This window comes from Labrus mixtus, chromosome 19 (genome assembly GCF_963584025.1).
Source record: "Labrus mixtus chromosome 19, fLabMix1.1, whole genome shotgun sequence".
NCBI classification, from domain to species: Eukaryota; Metazoa; Chordata; class Actinopteri; order Labriformes; family Labridae; genus Labrus; species Labrus mixtus.
In genome coordinates, this window is record NC_083630.1 from 14,689,590 (window position 1) to 14,712,100 (window position 22,511).

At 40.9% G+C, this 22,511-nt stretch overlaps 3 protein-coding genes across 6 annotated transcripts in view; 2 read left to right on the forward strand and 1 right to left on the reverse strand.

The window, feature by feature from the left end:
- Positions 1 to 771: 771 nt before the first annotated feature.
- Positions 772 to 10,654, reverse strand: cdk8 (cyclin dependent kinase 8). The gene is made up of 13 exons (XM_061064326.1): positions 10,190 to 10,654; positions 7,929 to 8,004; positions 7,472 to 7,582; positions 6,719 to 6,859; positions 5,655 to 5,712; positions 5,438 to 5,569; positions 5,173 to 5,316; positions 4,361 to 4,430; positions 3,719 to 3,791; positions 3,028 to 3,125; positions 2,787 to 2,865; positions 1,957 to 2,115; positions 772 to 1,801 (listed from the first exon to the last, which is right to left on the reverse strand). The coding sequence occupies exons 1-13, from the start codon at positions 10,315 to 10,317 to the stop codon at positions 1,676 to 1,678; spliced, it is 1,395 nt and encodes a 464-aa protein (XP_060920309.1). The 5' UTR covers positions 10,318 to 10,654; the 3' UTR covers positions 772 to 1,675.
- Positions 10,655 to 12,335: 1,681 nt separating this feature from the next.
- rnf6 (ring finger protein (C3H2C3 type) 6) lies at positions 12,336 to 18,394 on the forward strand. Its single transcript, XM_061064100.1, has 4 exons — positions 12,336 to 12,429; positions 13,486 to 13,631; positions 13,783 to 13,947; positions 14,695 to 18,394. The coding sequence occupies exons 2-4, from the start codon at positions 13,490 to 13,492 to the stop codon at positions 16,539 to 16,541; spliced, it is 2,154 nt and encodes a 717-aa protein (XP_060920083.1). The 5' UTR covers positions 12,336 to 12,429; positions 13,486 to 13,489; the 3' UTR covers positions 16,542 to 18,394.
- Positions 18,395 to 19,629: 1,235 nt separating this feature from the next.
- Positions 19,630 to 22,511, forward strand: part of atp8a2 (ATPase phospholipid transporting 8A2) — a 51,158-nt gene continuing 48,276 nt past the window's right edge. For 3 of the 4 annotated variants that reach the window (XM_061064585.1, XM_061064587.1, XM_061064586.1), the window contains exon 1: positions 19,631 to 19,857. In XM_061064585.1, coding sequence (XP_060920568.1) covers positions 19,815 to 19,857 — 43 coding nt within the window. In that variant the 5' untranslated portion in view covers positions 19,631 to 19,814. Of the gene's footprint in view, positions 19,858 to 22,511 lie in introns of all 4 variants that reach the window. The other variant, XR_009676648.1, reaches the window with a different exon arrangement.

A 22,511-nucleotide genomic window follows, 5' to 3' on the forward strand; every position in this document is an offset into this window, starting at 1 on the left:
ATTCTGTAGACTGGGTTTATTCCAGTAGTAAGGTCTAAAAAATGCATGTTTTATTCCACTGAAAAGGAGTGGACCTCGACTCCTGCATTTATTCTACAGCTGTTGGCTTAACATATAGTATATAATTGATTAAGCCATGAATAATAAATCACACATGTATGCTTTGTGACTATAAATAAAGTGGACAGGTTTCAAAAGAAGACTTAGCAGACATCGAATGACTTGCAGAGAAATATGGATTTGTGCTGAAAACCATTCGTTTTTAAGCTGATCAATGGCATTTCTTAGCAACATAGTTTCCCAACATTGAGCTCTCATGGTAGGATTTTTAACGTGACTTCAACTTGTACTATGGTCAAAAGTTATGGTGTTTTCTCACAATTATCTGATGTCTTACAGAGAAAATGAATAATTGCCAGAATAATCCATACCTGGTCCGTTTTTGCAGTGTGTTCATCTCAGTGACTGTTAAACTAAAATCTATTACCTTACTCCCCACCCCAAAAAAAGCAACATCCTTTCAAATGACAATAAAAAGGGGTCTTAAATCATGAGGAAAAAATGGCCTTGTAGTGTAATATATGTTACCTTTGGGGTTGTTAAATTAGCAAAGATTAATTTTCCACATGCAAGTTGGGAGTTTGTCTGAATTCCTAAGAAATTGTAAGCAGCTTAACTTTGTGAAGTAGAAATGGTGAGAGAATAAACAGAAAGAAAATGGGATTGAAAGGTAAAAAGCTGTTGCTAGTAGTTGCAAATATATCAACAATATCAATGTTTCCACTTTTATTGTCAGGATACTTGCTTCATGTAAAATATTTCAATACAATACAGTACAATGCATGTTCCATTTGCCATACTCCATGCGATTGGTTGGTTTTGTCGTCATGTTGTAAGGCTTGCTCACAGCGGCTGAGCTCTCAGCCAGCGCGGGCTGCTTTGCCTGTCTTGCCATGAAAACAAAAAAAACATGAAAACGGATTAAATTATAAACTACTAAAATCTTTTTTGTCATCTTTTTTTTTTTGTCCTTTATTAAAACCCTCAAGGCCACAGCTGCGGGGGCTCCACATCCGCCCAGCATGCTTCACAGCAGCTTAGTTCAGTCCTCAGCTGAGGCCCTCATAGGGCCGCACACACACAAACAGACAAAACAGACAGACAGGAGGACAGTTGGACAGAATCTGTCAACGCTGGCAGTCACATAGCAGCTTTCAGTCTTATCCAAGCTTTGACGGTTAGAGGTTTAGGGTGGAGGTGTGGAGACAGGTAAAGAAAAAGAAGAGAGGAGATCACACAAGAGATTGACACGTTTCACCCTCAAAACCAAGCCATCTTCTCTTGGCTGGTTTGAGCATCAGACACACGTTTGATCCTAGTATCCATTCTTCTTATTCTTATCGTTCCTCTTTTTTTCCACCTGTCAGATTTTGCTCTGAAGCAGTGTTTTCTAATACTGGGGTAATGGTGTGTTAGCTTGAAGAAGTGTAGTCACTCAGGCCTAAAAGACTGCTGTAGAGAAGGTGCCCTCTGTGGGATGGAGTTGGGTGGGGTTTGTAGCCTTGGACATCCCCACATCCCTCAGTACATTCGTTCAGGTGGGCATGATGAGGGCTGTGTATGTGTGTATATTTGTGCATGTGTATAAGTGTATGTGTGTGTGGTCGGGGGGTTCTCAGTAGCGGTGGGTCTGGTGGGAGTACTGGGGCGGCTGTTGGGAGGTAGAGGAGTATCCCATGCTGTTTTGGGGCAGTGCTGTGCTTGGTCCAGGGTTCTGGTAGGCAGCATGTGGATTGGAGCGCTGCAGGGGGGAAGCACACAACAGGATATTTCTTACACTTAGTTTTCTTTAAAGTTAATTCGGAGTTCAAACATAAGACATAGAATTCATCCAGCTGTCAATCAAACAAAATATTAAGATGCAAAGAAAAGAGAAAGAGAGCGTGAGAGAACTACCTGGTAGTCTGAGGTCATAATGAGGCCACCTGAGGTAGTGGTGGGCGGGACGACTCGCACTTTCTTCAGAGGCGGACCCTGAGCGTGGCTGTTGTCAGGGTTACCAGTGTGCCCCGCCCCATTCGTGTGGTTGTTTCCCTGTTGCTGTTGCTGGTTTTTCTGACATTGAAAAACAAACATTAAAAAAAGCTTCGTGTAAATGTGTACATTCTAGTGTACCGTAAAACTTAACAAATAGAAGCCCAACCCCCAAATTCAAGACCCGGTCCCTTTCACTAGCCTGGTGTTGCCATACGTTTTGACAAATAAAGGCAGGTCAGTGAGAGGGCCCTATGAATTTAGTGTGAAAATAGTTTGTGGATCAACAATAAGGAGAAAAACTCATCACAAAAAATAAAGATGAACCACAACAGAATGTCTAAGAAAGACTCAAATGCTCCTATGTGTACAGGCCATGAAGCTGATGTGCATGCTGCTACAAAGCAAGATCAAATGTATGATTTATTTGATCTGTTTATTGATATCCTCATTTTGTACACAGTTACATTTTCTTTCAGGAGTAAATATACAATTTCATAATCGTTCCCCTCGTTGTTGTGCTTTACTTAGGTTGAAAATAAGGAAAAGTCTTGTATTGACGCCTCTCCCAAATAGAGGCGGGGTCATTTCATAGACTGAAGTTAATAAAAGACCAGGCAATTAATAGAAGTTTTACAGTAAGTCTACTCCTTTACTGATGATGTTCCTCTTTACCTTTTAATATACCGTATATTAACGACTAAGTGTAGTGAACAACTGCAGTGAGAATAGACAGTGCACATGGATCTTACTTTGTCTGCCTTGTCCTCTGGCTCCTCCTCTGTTAGGAACTCCCTCTTTGGGTAGGGAATCTGGCAGCCTGCAAACACACTGGACAAAGACATAACAAAAAGAGGGATGTCATCTTCACACATTTATTCCTATGACCTGTTCCTCATCGACTTGACGTCACGTAATTAAGGCTTAGGAATAGAAAAACATGGATAAAGTCGAAACAGGCCGTATGAGTGTGTGTTCAATGATGTGACTCACTCAGAGGTGGGCAGGGGCTCCTCCAAAAAGTAAGGGTCCTGCATAGCCTGCTCAGACGTGATTCTACGGATGGGGTCCATGGTCAGCAGTTTCTGCAGCTTTAAATCAATTCACTAAATGTTATTTCTCTTCAAAACTCAGTGTCATTGCTTTAGAGCCTGTGTCCACTAGCAGCAGATTTAGAGCTGGCAGCATCTTTTTTTTTTCTATACAAAAACCAATGTGCAGGGCATGCTGAAGCTAAAAAAACAACCTGAGCATCAGCTGTTTTTATGTCACAGCGCTGACAGCACTCTACTATTGTTACACCGCAATGCTCGTCAACGTCACATCTTCGTCTCCTATCAATTAAAATCCAATAGGGTTGGGACTTCAGAATTTTCGAGGGTACAATTTAAGAGTTGCTTCTTATGCCAGGACATGGACATACATCTTCTCTGCAAAATGTCCTTGAATAAAAGTAAATGTTAAGCATAGGTAATTTAAAACACGCTTAGCAGTCACAACCAAGGGAAGTGAAAGTGCTGTGAGACAAATTTTGGTAACCTGGCAAAAGTAAGCGACAGTGAGAAGCACTCTTAAATTGAGGTTGTGGGCCAGTGGACACAGGCCCTCACAATCATTCCTTTGCTCAAATGTCTATATGTAATGCAAATGACTTTTGCTCCATCACAGATGCATTTGAACTTACCAAGTGGAATGCTTTGCTGTCGGGTTTGACTTTATGTTTTTCCATGTACTTTATAAGGCTGCAGTTTGTGTATCTGTGACACAAATGATAAAGAAAAGTACATCATGATCATGCCTTCAGTGCAATGCAGAGCTATGACACGGCTCATTCAAAGCTATGGACAACACTCAAACTAGGGCTGGGCGATATGGACCAAAACTCATATCTCGATATTGTTTAGCTGAATGGCGATACTCGATATACATCAATATGTGTTTTATTAACAGTGAAAACACATGGAAAAATAAACTACCTGATTGTGAATTTAAAAAGTAATATCATAAAATAAAAATGTTCCTTAAATACAATAAAAGAGAGAGAGGGGAGGAGCAGGGTTAAGAGACAGTCAGTCATCATCATTGAGATGAGAAAAAAGTAACCTGGCACCTCGAGAACGTTATTTTAATGCAACTTAAACTATATCGATATTAACGATATTGTCTTACCCTATATCTTGTTTGAAAATATATCGATATATCTTAAAAACTCAATATATTTCCCAGCCCTAACTCAAACATGTATTTTTAACAGCAGACAGAACTTTGCTTTCTGACTTTCTGATCTTTAAAAATAAACCAGGACAGCGGTGCTCTGCAGACTCACGTGTTCCTTCTGAAGTCTTTCATCAGCGTAGAGTGTTCTGGCATCTTTTTGATGTCCTCCCAGTCTTTATCTGTCAAATGAGGAATAGACAGGATTACAACACGTCACACCCTCCCTCCCTCCAAGAACAGATTATTCAGGCTGTTTTGTCTGGATTAAGATCTTTTTGAGCACGGATGCTCATGATTTCCTCACAACAACAGAATATTGAGCTTTGGTTTTGACAACCGGTTCTTTCTTAGAAATAGATTTGCCTGTCTGTATATTTAAAAATAATGTATCACTAAACTTTGTCTCAGCCCTAAAAAAAAAAAAAAAAAACTAAAAAAGCAATAACTTTAATTGCAAAACTCTGCAAAGGGATTTTAACTACTGTAAATCTCCATTCACCCTGCAGAATCAAAACAAAATCCATGGCACAGGCCAGGGAATTACACAACCAGAGCAGCAGAGAGGGTGAAGGGAAGAAAACAATTCGGAAGCAGCTTAAGTGAACCGGAAAAAATAGACCCAAATGTAACACTGCAAGTAAACGTTTCCATGTTTGTGACTTGGCTTCATCTATTACGTGAATGGATTCATGTCCTCAGACTACATAACTGCCTGAAGACAAAAAGGAGAAGCGAATAGACCAAGCCTCTACAAGAAAAACATCCTGTTTGCATTGTTTGCAAACTCGGAAGTACTCCTTTCCCTTATGTCACAAAAAAATAAATCCCAAATGAAAGCAGTCAAGGTTTGTCATTGGCTGATTTTTAGGGATTTCTAATTTAGGATTTTCCACTTAAAGACTCACAATACTGAACCCTCACCAGCAGGGAAGCCCATGACGTTAAAGATGCGGTCCAGTTGGTCGTGGTGGTAAGGGTTACTGGTCTTGATGTCTTCCTGGCGACAGTGGAATATTGGCTCAGAGGTCAGCAGCTCCGCAAAGATGCAGCCAATCGCCCAGATGTCTGAGAATAAAGTGCAAAAGCCGACGCAGAGTGAAGATGAGGTCTCTTAAGTCAGTAGAACTGGCTGCCTGTGTTGATCAATTGAAAGCTGCACACAAACATGTAATTAAGCAATTCTCACCGATGGCTTTGGTGTAGTGCCGAGCCCCCAGCAGTAGTTCAGGTGCTCTGTACCAGAAGGTGACCACCACAGGGTCAAGATCGGCTAAAGGCTTCAGCGGTGAATTGAAGAGTCGGGCAAATCCCATGTCGGCTGCATAACAGAAGCCACACTCAGTAAAGTAAAAGCTAACTAAAACAAGAAAGTATTCAACACTCAAAAAAGGAAACATACATACCAATCTTTACTCTACCCCTCTCTGGCCCTTCCCCCATCACTAAAATGTTTGCAGGTTTCTGGTGAAGACAAGAGACAACTCACAATTAATAACATGATTCCATCACGCTAATATTTCAAAAAGTAAAATCAAATAAACTGAGATACATTCAGATTAGTTAGGCCTAGTTGCTGAACTACAGCCCTGCATACAGTGCTGAATCAACACTGTTTGTTATCGCCCTCTAGTGGAAAAACGAACCAACTGCATCCCAGTCGAGAGAAGGTCTACCATGTGAAGTCTAGTGTGTGTATGTGATTAAGTGTTCTCAATGAAAACAATCTGTAAACAGAAAACGTGTAGAAAATTCAAAGCTTCTCAGGAATTTTTGAGTCGTTCGTTTTGGTGATCCCTTTAGAGCAAAGCAGGACGGTTCATCTCTACGCTGATCTTGTCCTTAACATGTGTGAACAGCGTTTTTTTTACGACAACAACAAAAAAATCTCCATTCCTTATTGGTGATGTAAACGAACACAATATGTTTGTTTGAGTTGACATTTTTTGAAAGGGTTGTTTCGGGGCGTGCTGTGGATCAACTGGTCTGACACCTTCCCTGTGACAGGAACATAAAATAACTAAATAGGATTTGTTTATCTTCTTCTTCTGTGGGTCAGACAGAGGCATCAGGAATACTGCTACAAACTCCTTGCAGGAGATTTAAAGTTTTCACTTAACAGAGAAAACTGCAACACTAGAAAGCTTCCTTCATATCACATTATCTAAAATTCAGCTTTAGATTAAAAACCTCTGATCAAAACTACAACCATATATAATTGTAAGACAAGAGAATAAGATAAACCTGATCTTGTTTACAAAATCACCATTCATCCACACAAACAGAAAGTTTAATGCATTTGAAAACAGGCCGCTAAAAGCCATAACCGAGCAGAGTAGCACTTTGCCTAATAACACACTTCTGATCTCTTGTCAACCGAAACCCTGTTTTCATTTCTACCTAAATATTTTCTCTCTCACACACCCTCCCTCTTGTTCTCTCTTCCCCTTTCCCTCCCCAATTCTCTTACAAGGTCTCTGTGGAGGACCCAGTTGGCGTGGAGGTAATGGATGCCATCCAGGATCTGGTAGAGAAGAGACTTGACCATTCCTCGAGGCAGCTGAAGGGGCTTCTTGTTGGCCTTGGAGGCTCTGTGGAACTTAATAATGTGCTGCGAAAGACAAGACGACACAAATTGAGGTTTGGGCCAACATTTAGTCTAAAATCTATAATTATGCCTTTTTCTGCATTTATATGGTCAAAAAAACCAACTTAAATTTTGCTACAGGCAAGATGTGATTGTGGCATGTGGTTCCACTTCTTTGGTAGGGGAATGTAATGTTGCAGCAATGGCATTTTAACCCACAAACAGTAGTGCTGCAGAGTTTTGAATATTCAATGTTGAATACTTTCTTGGTGTTTTAATGAGACTTTTCAATGCATCATTTGCACCATTTTCAGTCTCCTTTACAACTGGTGTGTTGTGTATGTATGCATGAACACTTTGAGGAATTCTGCAAATACAAAGTAAAGTATGCGCCTTTGTGTCTCTAAGCAAGAAGGGGAATGCTTCTGTATGTGCAATGAAACAGCAGATACCATAACAGCATAACAAAGAATCCTGTTTGGATGTGCTAATGATTCATCAGGTGTGTTGGTTTAAAGAAATGATCCACATGCCTACACACATATTTTCATACTTAGCAGACAGGATTGGATTGTTTGATATATTATGTCATGTAGCTCCAGTGTGCATTGTGACTGTGTGAGTGCATTTTTTTACCCAGAGATCATGCTCGGCATAGTCAAAGAGCAGCCATACTTTGCGGTCTGCGTGTGACAGGAAAACCTTCTGCAGGGAGATGACGTTGGGGTGCTTCAGCTCCCGTAGCAACTGCAATACACAAACCCGTTTCAGAGGAGCGGCCACACATTCTCAGTACAGAAATCATGAGTGAAAATAACCAAATGTGCGCTCACAACGATCATTAATATATGAATTGATTTAAAGTACTTTCATAAAAATGAGGAATGTACTGTCGCAAGAGATTTCAATTTTCAAAGTATTGTGTCTATCATCTGTGTGCATCTAATCAACGTCTTCTTGTTTGTGTTTGGAGCTCACTTAAAAAAAGAACTTTGTGAAGGTGATTCATGTATTACATAAACTACATAGGAATGGCATAACGGTATTAAACAGAGACCAGACAAAGGGACAAAGTAAGCCAAGCACTCCTTACTGCAATCTCTCTGCAGGCTGACATGGAGATGCCAGTGCCTTCAATCTGCTTGAGGGCATAGTCTTTATCATCCTTCCTATGAACAGAGAGAGGCAGAGAAACATCAACACCAGACCAGACTGTGACTCCTCTGAGAGTGGTCTGCACAGAACAGGGGGGGGGGGGGCACTTGGCAGCTGGCACAGGGGGGTCTGAGAAGAGGCCGAGTTGCATTACCTCCAGATTTGTGTAATCAAGCTCACCTCTGAGGCTCAAACAATAGAGTGGGGGGAAGAAAACAGGCTCTGGTTGGCAGCTGGTGAGGGACAAACAGAGCACAGGAACCAGCTCTCACTTGATTGTACCAGGAATCACCGCTCCTCCCCCTGGCCTACATCATCTCGTAAACCCAAGCTTTGTGCCTCCTCAGGCCTCATCCAACTGCTGTAGCACAAATTAGCTCACAAAGTCTCATAAACAACACCATCCTCAAGTGCACACAAACACCTTTAAAGACTTTGGGGCTTTTTGTGTGGATCTGGCTGCCAGTATGTCCACGCTGTCCTAATGGGCCTAGTAGCTCAGGCTGCCTTCAGCTCTCATCCATACATTAGAAAAGGTGGAAAAAAAGGGAAATACAGGGCTTAGAAATGAATGTGGGTGGCATCCTGGTGTACCAGTGTCTAAACTATTATTGCAAGGCATTCTCCCCCTTTTCCTGATAATATATTGAACATTTTCCACCACTCACTAAAAAGCAAAGCCTGTAAATCAACGCAATCAGAAAGTACAAAAATCTAGTTAAACCATGTTTTGTTGCAATTTTAATATTCTGTCATTTAAGTCCCTTAAACAGTCTCCTACTTGCTAAGCTTTCTTCGAATATTTATCACACAAAAGTAAACTCTCATGTGCCAGATTTGCCTTAAAAAAAAAAAGTACAATTGTTAACCATCAGCACCACAGCCTCTTGGTGATGACAGAATTCATAAAAAGATGGTGCAGCAACAATTATTCTGATCGCAATAAAAGCAATCCCCGTCTGCTAAAACTTGTTTTTATGTTTAGTACAGAGGTATTATTGTAACAGGGTCCTCAGGTATTGGCAAAACATCTATGAGACAGCAGCAGCTTGTCCAAAACGCTGCTGTCAGAGAGCTCGCTAAAACCAAAAAGATGGAGCACATTACATCTGTTTTTAAAATGTTGCACTGTTTACCTACGTCCTAAAGAGTCGATTTTAAAATCCTATCACTTTTTTTAAATCACTTTCGGGCCTAAATACATTTCAGATCAACTCACAGCTTTTTTTTTTTTTTTTTAGGCCCCCCCATCTCTGGAACAAATTGCCAGAGCATCTAAGGTGTTCAAGTCAGGGCTCAAAATGTTTCTGCTGGCTGTGGGATTTGAGTAAACCGTGTGTGTTATTAAAAGACAGTTGCCTGCTTTGCTTTGTTTTACTTACAGATATTTAGTAGAAACATTTTTTTAAACAATAACTCTTTACTGTATCTTTAAAACAATGACTATTTATCAAACTTCTTTTGATCTAAATCTTCTTTTTACCTTCTGGTTTTATCCTTTTCTTAAAACCTGTGTAATATTATGTTCTTATGTACATGCATTTTAAAGTCAGCGACTCAGCGTGTGCACACGTTTTTCAATGCTTGTGTGTACATCCACTTGCACATTTGATCCTTCTTCATACATGTCTAGTTTGTGTACATGGTGCATGCATTCTGTAGAAATTGTGTATGCATTACATGCACACACAATATTATTATAAGTAATGTTTTTTTATGCCTGTGTAAAGCCCTTTTAAATGCAAGTTTCCTTACCTTGCCCTAAAAAGATGACTACCAAGACCATTTTCTTTGCACCTGCAGCATCCTACTTAAACCTACTAGGGCTTTTTTATGACACTAAATCATTTAACACCTTCTGCTGGGAAAAACAACACAGGACAAAAAAAACACATTTGATTACACAAATTTAAAGAAAGAAAGGAAGGTTAGCCCCGGCCACAATGTCAGAGCTTACGTTAGAGATTATGAACTTTACATTTAGCTTCATCAGTATCCTGGACAGTGCAGGCTAATGCAACACAATTGCACATCACATTGCTCTCTGCTTTGGGTTTTTCACCACGCTTCCTCTGCCACTGGTGCACGATTAAAGCAGCCTTAGTTAGGGGGAAAACATCAGAGACATATTCTAAATGATTTGGAGGAGGGGGGGAGGCTGTCGAAGGTGGCTAAAGGCCTTGCTGGTCATGAACTCACCCATCTTTTCTCTTAGCTTTGTACACATGACCGTAGGTGCCTCTTCCTACTTTGCATCCTTCGTACTCGAACAGGTCCTCCACACGCTCCCTTTCGCCGGTCAGCTTCACTTTAAAATCATAGTCCATTTTCACCAGTGTTTGGGCCAAAAGTGTCCGCTCCTTCCTTTATTAAAGTGTCGCTTGGGAGGCAACTAGGCTACTCCGACGAGCTCGGTTTGGCGATGAAGCTAGTCGCCTTCCCCAGCGAAGCCCCTTCTTCGTTCAGCCCAGCTTCCACATCGAGTTTGGGGTGGAATAGTTTTTACCTGAGGGGATGCGCGGTCCTCGGAGATTACTCGGGTAAAAAAAACACGAATCCAGATATATTCCTTTCTCTTGTTGCTGCGTTTCTCTCAGCCGGTATCTGCTCCAGAGAGACGCACTTCACTCGGTAACGACGACGTATTCAGACACGGCACTGTCGTAAAATGTCGTGAAGACTAGCAGCAGAGAAAGAACTCATAAAATACACATATTATACCACGTGGATATCTATACTATACAACAACTGTTTGATGAATTCAAATTGTTATTTTGCAATTATGTTTATGATTTCAATCAAACAATAGAGCTGTCAAGAGTTGTATCTGCGTCTTAAATTAACGACGATGTTTATCTTTTTTTAAATGAAGAGAATTATGACATAGAATAAGAATATAACTTTATTTGTCAACAAAGTGGAAAATTGTCTTTGGCTTCACAAGAACAAGACAGAAAAAAACATTATGACAAACAAAAACATCTCGTTTTTCTCTGCATAATAGAAAAAAAAGTTGTCATTCTAAATGCAAATTATAAATTGCATGTCAAAGTGATATGGGGTAAACATGCAGGATACATCATAAATCATAATTTCAACAAAGGAAAAAATAAACTGGGTAAGACGTTATAAAAACTACAGTAGCCTAACGGTGCAATGCTCAAATTTAATGTTTTAAAGGAACTAAAAGTGCAGATCATCAACCAAAAATGAGAAAGATATATATTTTTAATTTAGAAGTTGTTAAAGCATAGAACCAAGTGGTAAACAAACATACACTGAAATATGGTCATCTTGTGCCACTTTACGTAACATTGCCAAGGTATATACACCAGAACCCATAAGCAATGACTTGTGATTTATTGGGAAACAAAGGTATTTCTTTAGTGAGTAATATTAAATAATAAAATGGCCATAAAACCAAAATGCAACAACTGCAGCCATCATAATACTTCTACTTTATCATTGAAAATTATTGTAAGAATAGATTTAACCAATAATCCTGAATACTAGTAAAGCCATTAAGATAATAACAAATGTTATACCAAAATATGCTTCTTCTTTTTTTGGCATAGGCTACACTTTATCATTGTTTACTGCACTGAATAAAATACTATGGCTGTTATAATTCTTCAATGACATTACATATGTGTCATCTATTGTAAAGTTGAATTGTATAATGTTTTAATGTTTTTTCTTCTCATTCTTATCACTGCTTTCTATTGGAGGTAACTGGAAACATTACGATAAAGGAAAATGTTGCTTTAAAAACATTCAATTTCGTTGGCATGGTCTTTTGTTCTGCACTTTAAAATTGATTTAAATATTGTTTTTTTATGACCAACATTTTTATTGTTTTCTATTTTTACAACAGTACAATACCAGACAACAAATTATATAGAACCATACCCAACAAGGGTAACACTATCAATGCAAGACAAAAGAAAAAACAAACAGAAAAAAAACCCCCCAAAAAACAGACCTGACAAACAAAAATTATAATTAAGTTAAATTAAATGCAGGAATAAAGCAGGACAAATAAAATACATGTAAATAAATAAAAACGTAAAAAATAACAAGATTCCACAACCACAACATGGTTATTTCAGATTAGGCTGCATGGAAGTGTTAAGTTGTCCACCTTTTACAGAAAATTGTGTTTCCATAAGATTTACAGGGGGCTGTCAGCCAACATCACCAAACCAAGATGTGTCAATTAAATATTGTTTTTAATGTCAAAAGGAATCTGTTCATATAAAGCCTCAGTGCCCTTTGTGTCCGTTTTGCAGAATTTGTGTAACCTAGGAACTAATGTAACCTGCGAAGTTGTTTTCGACGGACGATCTTTTGTAGCACCATTGGTCCCATCTTGGTTTGAGAGTGAAGAGAGAGCTAAGCGAAACGTCCATATTACCGCTGCTTTGTCAGGTAGTAAATTCCTTCTGATTTCACTGTCATCTCTTATAAAACTAAACTATAGTTACGTGTTACAATCAGTATACTTTATCAAGTCATAGAGCTGTTTGTCACGTTTTTATCCTAAGAGTTATTCAGCCTCACAGGTCGCTGGCGAGTCAGCTAATACCAGTGTCGACGGACTTCAATACGCTTTCGTTAGATGTGCTAATTTGCTAGTCCTCGGTTAGCAACCAATCCGCTGCGCATAAAAAAATGACACTTTAAAACCTTGAATTGTTGTGTTGGGGCAGCAAAGCATCTAATCATTGTCGGGCGTTGACATATTAACGATCTTAATCTACCATAAAGCTTACACTATTCTTTGTCTTTCCTTCTTTGCCCCTGCGTTTACATGGAGTAGACCTCCGTTTAGTCCGCCTTTGTAGCGCTGTGATTGGACGCTTGGCATGTCTGTCATTAAAGCAAGGCCGGTGATTGGTTGCTAACCAGGATGACAACGCCAGTTTTGTTGCCTGTCTTCAACATGGCCTTCCGTATCTTTTCCTGTAACTTGGCTAATATTTAGTCACATTATGGTGACGTTGTCATCAGGATGTGTGTGTTAGCTTTTCCTCGCTGTGAATAACTTGAGCATGTATTCGCATGTCAAATAAGGTGAACTTCAACCGGAATTATCTGGGCAAAACTACAGTAACGTTAGCATAGCTGAGTCTTGCTGGTTGAGTCCTACGATAGAAAATGGATGGCGTTGTCTTAATTGTTGTCCTTGGCTGCTCAGACATTAACCGCAAAACCTATTGTTATCTTACATCTATAATTTGTACTTCTTTTTTCATTGATTAAAAAAAACACCCAGCAAGAGCATCGTATATTGTGGTTGCATTTCTTTCCAATGGCGAATCAAATAGCAAATATGAAATTGTTTTGATCTGAGCATTATATTTTTAAGACTTGCATGCATGTCCACTTGCAACTGTGGTGGTGCAGAGGCTGCCCTAATTTTGGGAATGGTAAATGTCAATGTGTTTTACCCTTTCTGACACTGTAACTCATCTGTGCACTAGCAGTTTTTGCACGGTGATGGACCCTCCTGGTGGGGGAGACGAAAGACGGAGACAGGCAGAGCGTCTTCGAAGGGAGGAGGCGTACTATAACTTCATTAATGAATTGAGTGAAGAGGAGTATCGCCTGATGAGAGACAGCAACCTGCTTGGAACCCCTGGTGAGAATATTAACAATGCCAAGTAGATGTGATGATTACCTTTTTTTTTGTAATTTTCCTTCACATATATTTAATTGTTATGAGTCTAGGTGCAGGGATAGTTTTTTTTTTTCTTCCCATTCGACCACTAACAGTGCCGTGTGTTTTAAAGGGGAGGTGACTGCGGAGGAGCTCAGGCAGCGTCTTGATGGTGCAAAGGAACGTATGTCATCTCAACCCCGTTCTGAGCAGCGCACACAGACAACTGATTCAGGAGAGCAGCAGGGCAGCAGTGCCGAGGGAGAGGAGCGAGGGGCTGCAGCAAGACGAGGGGCAGGTAAGAGCGAGGGGGGGCCTTGGCTTTTTCTGATCTTTGACACAAATCATTTTTTTTAACAGCTTATAGGTTTTTATTTTTATTTTATTTAACCAGGTTGGTCCCATTGCGATTAAGAATCTCTTTTCCAAGGGAGACCAGCAGCAAAAAACAAATATTTACAGACAGAGACACAAATGGAGACAAAGTACAATTTACAAAACACAAAACTTTGGATTAAAAGAGAACCATCTATGTGTCATATTTGGGAGTCAGTAGTTCAAGCAGTCAAGCTAAAAGCATCGACATCCTATAGAATCTGCTTCCAGGTCTTCCATTTTAAATGTAAAAACATTTAAGGACACTAGCTCCTTGAGTTTTAAGTAATTCTGCAACGGATTCCAGGATGAGGGTGCAGAATACCAAAAAGCCCACCGATACTTTTCCCAGTTAACTCATTAGGTCTTTTGATTGACATTCATTCTTAGAGAGACATTATTACTGACATAAAAACGATTTCATATATTGAGTCTTCTCATTTAGTTTGGGATCAGCTTGTTAAAGGTATAAATAAAGTTGCTTTGACTACTGGCTCTGCTTTAGCCTGTCACTAAATGCAGCAATGCTGGCTTTAAGTAAGGTATGAAACAGACATGTTAAATCTTTTGGCGTTTTAAGTGGTCACCTTTTTGTTGATGATTATCTGTAAATGAGAACAGATTTGGGGGGAGTGCATCTTGGTTTACTTCCTTACATTTTTTTTCATAGGGGGCACAGAGCCCGGAGCAGAAGCCTCAAATGGTGATTCATTACTAGAGTGGCTGAACACTTTCAGACGCACCGGTAATGCTACTCGCAGCGGGCAAAGCGGCAACCAGACATGGCGTGCCGTCAGCCGGACCAACCCTAACAGTGGAGAATTCCGCTTTAGCCTCGAAATTAACATCAACCATGATCAGCCGGAGCCAGGCGAGCATAATGAAACTGCAGATGCTTCAGAGCTGCCGGTGCCTGGCCCTAACGCAACTTCACCTTCAATACGCACATCTTCTTCTTTTTCCACCCCTCGTCCTTCAACCACGCCGAGACCAGCTCCGTACCCGACCCCACGTCCAGCCCTCAGTAGGAGGATGCAGACACGGCGCACACGCAGCAGCAATACCACTCTTTCAATTAACCCCCCTGCACTTCCTGGGCCAGTTGCCTCCCCTACTGCTGCTCAGAGGAGGGTTGGCACTTTGCACTCTTTAGCACCACCTCTCACTGTTCCAGACCCTCCCGTTGATCAAATTAGAGCTTTACATCAAGCCCAGAATGCCGAAGTAGAACAGGGTAATGAAGAAACTTCTGCCTCTATAGACTGTCCCCGTGTGTCACCCCAGTCTGGGTCTCAGGCCCCAGCAATGGGCCACGAATCACGTGGCAGTAGGACTCGATCACGTGGACGTGCACGCAGGGCTACAGCTGGGAGTGGGGTTTCATCCCGGTTGTCAAGGCGGAGCCGTTCCCCATTACATAGAATACCCCTTGCCAGTACCGCTCCACCATCAAGCAGTGGTATCAGTGGCTCTAGCATTAACACTGTTGAGCCAAGCAGTGGCACAAGTTCTGTTTCCATAGAAACAGGGGAGACTGTGGCAGCTGCAGCTCTAACAGAGCCAGTTGTAGAGACAGGAGAACGCGAGAGTGAATCGCATGTAGTTGGAGCAGGAAGTTCAGGGGTGCGCCGGCACCCAACCATTATGTTGGACCTGCAGGTGAGAAGGATTCGACCAGGTGAAAACCGTGATCGGGACAGCATTGCCAGCAGAACGCGTTCTCGTGCTCGTGTTGCTGAAAATACTGTCACATTTGAAAGTGACAGTGGTGGATTTAGACGCACTATTTCCCGTTCTGAGCGAGCCGGGATCCGCACCTACGTGAGCACTATCCGTATTCCTCTAAGGCGCATCAGTGAGACAGGCCTGGGGGAGCCCAACTCCACTGCCCTGCGTTCCATCTTGCGCCAGATAATGACGGGATTCGGTGAGCTGAGCTCCCTAATGGAGACAGAAGCTGATTCTGAAACAGTTTCACCTACCCATACAGATGCTAGTGGAATAAATAGTAACACCAACCCAGCCAGTCGTCTACATACAAATGAGAGCCCAGCTAGCCAGGTCGGCACTGGCGGGGTAGTTCAGGACAGGGTGGGGCTGGTGGCAAGTGAGGAGGACCAGAGTGAGCAGGCCAGGCTTGGAGGAGGGGTGGTGAGCAACGCTGAGGGTCGGACCACCAGCAGAGATACCAACAACCTTGTAGAGAATGGTACTCTGCCCATCCTGCGGTTGGCGCACTTTTTCTTGCTTAATGATGAGGAGGATGATGAACACCCTAGGGGCCTGACCAAAGAGCAGATTGACAATCTATCCACTCGTACCTATGGTCAGGCCATCCTGGAGGGGGAGATGGGTCGTGCGTGCAGCGTCTGTATCAACGAGTATGCCCAAGGCAACAAGTTGCGCCGCCTGCCGTGCTCTCATGAGTTTCACATCCACTGCATCGACCGCTGGCTCTCTGAAAACAACACTTGCCCTATCTGTAGACAGCCCATACTGGCTGTGCATCATGACTGAGCTATTTACTCAAAAAATACAACTATCATGTACCTGGCTGGCTGAAATGAGCAGACCCAAGTGGGATTTGCATGTACATAGCGCTTTCATGGTTTAATTTCTTTGTAAGTATCCATAGTGTTGAAGTTGAAGAAGGTTGAACCAAAAGTGAGGAAAAAAAAGAAACTATAAATGCAGAGAATTAACCAAACTTTATTTTTTTAGACTCTTTGTTTTCAGCAAGTTAATGTTTTATTTCTTCCTGAATTCTATTTCACTGGCCTCTGTCACAAAGCTTCAGAGGCCATTGACAATGAATGGCATTAATGCTTAAGGAGCTCCGGTAGCCGCTGCTGACTCGTCTCACATTAACGCTTGGATGTCCATAGATGTGACATCTCTTTGTCACAGTTGGACTACAAAAATCCCATTTAGACTTGATTTATTATGCCTAAACTGTAAATAAATCACCACTGCTTGTAACTAAGGGTTTGGAAGTCAGACGCTCCTCCAATGCAATTTGTTTCGAAAATGAAGCAGGAAACTTTCAGTTTTTTTTTATTCATTTTTAGAGCTTCAACATCATTTTAAAGTGTCCCTTTAAAGTTGGAAAAGAAATGTTTGATTTCATGGTATGAGCTACCTTTTTATTTTGAAGAAACTTTTATTCTGTATGTTTATTGTTTATCAAGCCCTCATCATACACATGTCGTATTTTATTGCAATACAGAATTATCCATGAAAGTCATCAACTTAAAAACCAGCCACTTTAGATCATTTCCCATATGAGCTGCACAATTCAAACGAAATGCTGAAGGCATTGTATAATCAGGAATTCAGAGTTGTAGTTTAGAATGAGCTGTGCAATACAGAGAGAAGACAGTATTGTTTGTTTATTGTTGTTTACATTGTAATGCCTGATTGTCATCTCCACTTTAAAAAAATGAAGCTTTGTCTACCCTAAAATCAATGTTTCTTCTTGGTTCCTGTTGCTTTTTCTGATCCATACTAACCAGACACCCTGGGATCTCTGTCACCAAGTAATAATTAAGTTAGCCAAGCAAATACCTGGAACTTGGGGTTCAATTTTTATTTAGAGTTTATGCAGTTTCCAGCTGACCCTGAAATCCTTAATGTGATATTAGCTTAAAAATCCTGATGTTTAGGCATCTGCTGCAGCTATTTTCTTTGAATAAGAATCTTTTTACTATACATTTCTTTCTTATTCAGTCTGTAAGTGCAATGATCGCAGTCTATTTCAGATCCAGTTCTGAACGAGGCAGTGTTAGTTATATTATATTCATGTATGCTCTTTTGGGTTGTTTTTACATAACATGCACAGGTATTGGCATTTTTAGTGTAGAATAGGTGGATTATTTAACTCAAACACAGTCGGTGAATTGCTGACAAGGTCACTTTGTGCATCAACAACAGTAAAAGGAGCTACAACATTTCTGCAGAAAACATGTCACGAATACAACTGCAGGACTAATGCAGTCACATGCGTCAGAATGTGTGAGAGTGGGGTAAGTGTTTTTTGGGTTAATTGTGTGTGCATGTGAGTTTGTGAGGGAGCTAAAGGAAAGGCCCAGTGTCCCAAAACCTGGTTTTCAGAAAGCTTGTGTTTAGCTAATGTCCACCTCTGAGACCCTAAGAGGGCTGTGGCCACTCAGTTCAGAAGTGAATATTTATTCTGTTCATATTTAATAAGATGGAAATCAACTTTTGAAATATGAATATGTATCATGTTACAATGTGATGAGAGTAAATGAAACAGTTGAGATAAATATGTTACTATGTAATAAAGTGAAGACATTGGTTTTCTTCTCTGCTCCCTAACAATGGAATAAAAATGCAGCTTTGTTATGCCTGGACATCTGGTGTTTATGGATTTGCAATGTTGGTGTATTTGAACATGCCATTATGATATTTTGCAGCGCTGTGTGCTGAGATTTTATGGGACAGATGTTAGTTGCTAACCACTGCAATAACAACAAATGTTTTAAAATTCACATATGCAAAATACACTACACAAAGAAAAGATTTTTCTGCACAACTTATTTTAGGAGTATCCGTTAACATTTTGGTATTAGCTTTGTAACAATGTGAACCTTTGTGGCCCTTATTCTCTTAGATCAGGTTGAGATAATGCTGACCTTGCATGAAGCTTACTGCTATGTTACCTGACTGCAGTTCACAACGCGACACCCCCTGCTGCAAAATGTCAGCACCCCATGTTATTACCGTAGCGGCCATAACAGGGGCTAACTCTAATGCCATGTCATAGCCTTTAAAAAACATTTAAATAATAGTCACTAGGTTATGGTAACTAAGGCTAATTGCAGATACATACAGTATGTGTAATCCCTTGTTGAGTGAAATTGGGATTTATTACTTTTCTCTACTAGTTTTACACTAAGGTTACCAATTATGCGCAGGTGTTAAACTGTGGAGGACAAGATCTGACAAAAGTATAAATAAATGTATAAATAAATACTGGAATAAATAGAAGAATGAATAATAAATAATTAAATGCATCAATAAATAAAAACTGGTAAATAAATGGGACATAATAATGAAATGTCTTAAATTTATTTCTACATTTATTTATTGATACATTTATTTATTTCCACATTTATTTATTTCTACATTTATTTATGTATACATTTATTTATTTCCACATTTATTTATTTCTACATGTATTTATTTCCACATTTATTTATGTATACATTTATTCATTTCAACATTTATTTATTTTCTTATTTATTTATTTATACATTTATTTATTTATACATATATTTATTTATACATTTATTTATTTATACTTTTGTCAGATCTCGTCCTCCATATTAAACATCCCTGTGTATTGTTTTTGGAACTATTCTATCAATTGTTTAGTTGTGGTACAACTTAAGAAGTAAGTAGTATTTTTTAACAAAAAGGTTTTACCCTTACCCTGTGTTGAATTAATTACATAAGGATTTAAGAAGTTCTCGAAACAAAAAAATGTAATTCCTGTAATTTAAAAAAAAAATTTTTTTAACGTACTTTATTTTGAAAGAAGTGTCCGGAAGCGGTACATTCCTTTTTCCGGTTTTGTGTTGACGAAGCTGTACTACCTTAACAACATTACCTCCGCGGTCTTACCGAGAAAAATGACTCCCTGGGATCAGCAGAAGCTTCGGCCGCGGCCGTGTCGACCCGGAGCAGCGTCCCCCTGCTCTGTCGGGGAGCCATGAGCATGCCACTGCTGCGGCCTCCTCGTTCCAGCCTCAACGACGCATCACCAGCAAGATGTATTTCAACCGGAGAGCCAAGAGGATACACAGCGAGGGAGGTAAGCTTTTAAAACACAACCTTATCAAATCGTTGCCACATCGTCGGACCTGTCATTAAAGTCGTATGTTAGCGTTGATAAGAGGCCTGCAGGCGACTTATCGAGGATATAACGGCCTCGGTATGACAGTGCGTATTTAATATGTGCTTGGCATAATAACGGGGGTCCGTATTACCACTGCGGCATGCATGTGGGGTGACTTGCTGTAGCGGTGTTTATCCTCCAGCCTCGCTCATTTGGGCAGAGTTTTTGGGATGCAAGGACAAGCTGACTGCAGGTGCAGCATGTCCTCTGCATTTTAAACATCATCACGAAAAGACTTAAGTATTGATTCGTGACAACATATTGATTCATGATGGGACGGATGTCATTATACCGTGTGACCTTATCCCGGAGTATGTGCTGCACGTTTCCCTCGGCATCATTAGTATTATATAACATTGTTGTTAACCCTTCTTGTGGGCTTACATGTGAAGATCTTGAACCAATTTAATGTTGAAACATGTCGCAAAATGTTTCTCTCGAAATCCCATATCTAGGTGATAGAAGTTATTTTCATTCTAAAGGTCCGACCCAAGCCCACATAGATCAGTGGAAGAACAGAACAGCCTATTACCTGACCGACTTAAAGCCCACGTGACCGACTAACGAGACTGTAGCTTAAATAAACAGCCGTGTGTTGTCCTCAGATTGGGAGTTGGAGAGAGGATGGGCATAGTACAGCATGATGCTGCATAGAATGATTTCACACTGACTCTGGATTGGATTGTCCTGGAAGTGAGGAGCATGCGTTTTGGCTCATCCTGTGGCTTTCAAGAGTGACCACATGGAGTCAGAGTGCTTTGCTGATTCGTCTGTGTGAGTGTTTGGGGCTGCATTCATCATGCAGCTTCCAGAAATAGAGAGCAGGGTAAACTGAGCACTATCGAGTGCCAACTGGGCCATGTTGTCTTCACTCCAGAGTATCCCAGATATTTATTTGTTAGAAATATTCAACGCTAGATTCTTTGACCCTGGACCAGCACATTTCCCCTAACGGCCAGAGTTTAAAAGCATTCATCACCAGTTACAAGTAAATATTTGCGTCAATACTTATTTGCAAATACCTTTATTGTACTATAATATTGCAATATTGAGTTAGCCATTTAATTCTTTGCTTAACTAGCTGTCGTCTTGTGACACTCAGTTACTTTAGTGGGCTGTTTTTATTTCCTTCACAGGATATAAAAGTGATAACCGTGTTTGCCGTCGTCGTATTTCAAGGTGAGGATGGGTGTGGAGCAGAACTGCAGTACGAGTGTCAGTCAGTGTGTTCAAGTTGGTATTCTCCACGTCGCCTTTACTGTAATCTCTTGGAGCTTGACCTCTTGATTCTTTGCGCCAATTAGTGAGCCGCCACATTCATGCTGATGACGTCTGCGGTGGACAGTCTGTCACGTTCACTCAAACACTCTGTCACATTCACACACAGAAATGATTCTTATATGGTCGACAGCATGGGTGATACAAACTCTTACAGTCATTGGGGTATTTTGTCTGGTTTGTATTTACACCTTTGTACACAGGGGGGGGGCACAGACAAGCAATTGTAGACAAATATTTTTGTTTTATTCGATAATAAAAAAGCTAAGGTAACTTAAGAAGACACCTTTAGGTTTTAAGGACACATCTTGTCTTAGTGTTGGCGTTTCTGCCTCATGAGATTCATGCAGCTGAACTGTCTACAATGTCTGCTCTAAGAAGATAATGACTGGTTGTCATGGCTGCCAGGCTACTGAAGATGCCGTTTTGGAGATAGCGAGAGGACTAATACAGTTCAGCAATGAGGTATTTACATAAGCTGAACACTGGGGGGCGCTCCCGGCTAAACTACAAGGTCTGTTTCTGTTTGCACCTCCTCAGGTCTACATCTTCCATTTGTAGGCATGACTTTCACCTCTCTGATTATGCTTGCAGTTACAGGCACATGAAAACACATTCAGAGTTAAATTATCGACGCGTAGATGTGTTGTGTGCCGTATGTGTTTATTGACTTGTTGTCTTGTGTGTGTTGTTTCTTCCTGCCGCGGCCCCCTCTGGCGCCCACAGAGCAGTTAGTCTTGACCACCATTAGACAGGAGGCTTCTGAACTGCAGGACCCAGGCCAGAGCACAGGGGCCACCATGCGTTCCTGCCTCACAGACAGGTTTGACAAAAAAAGTGAGTTTGCTCAAATTAGACTGGATGACGCCCCATTTGTGTCCGGAGTCCCAAAGGTGCATGCGGCCATGTGCAACAGGAGCAGGTGTCTCCCAACCCCCGGCCCTCAAGAGCTACAATGTCAAGTTTGTTACAAGAGAGTGTCTCTGGTTCTTATCCTTCCGAAAAGGTCAAGACGTGATATTCTTTGTTGGACCCTGAATAGAATCACCTGTAGCTCCTTGGGGCCTGGAGTCGTGAATGCTGTACAGGAATTAACCCTCTCACTGCATGTTGCTTGTAGATAGCAGGTTGAACACTCGGTAAGAACACGCTGATGAAGGCAGATCAATATGCACCAGGGACAGGTTTTCTATATGGATACATTTGCATGCCTTGAAACGCAACACGTGCATGAAAGGACATGGCATCGCTGAATAAGCATGCACATGGTCACTGCTGCGTGCATGTATGAC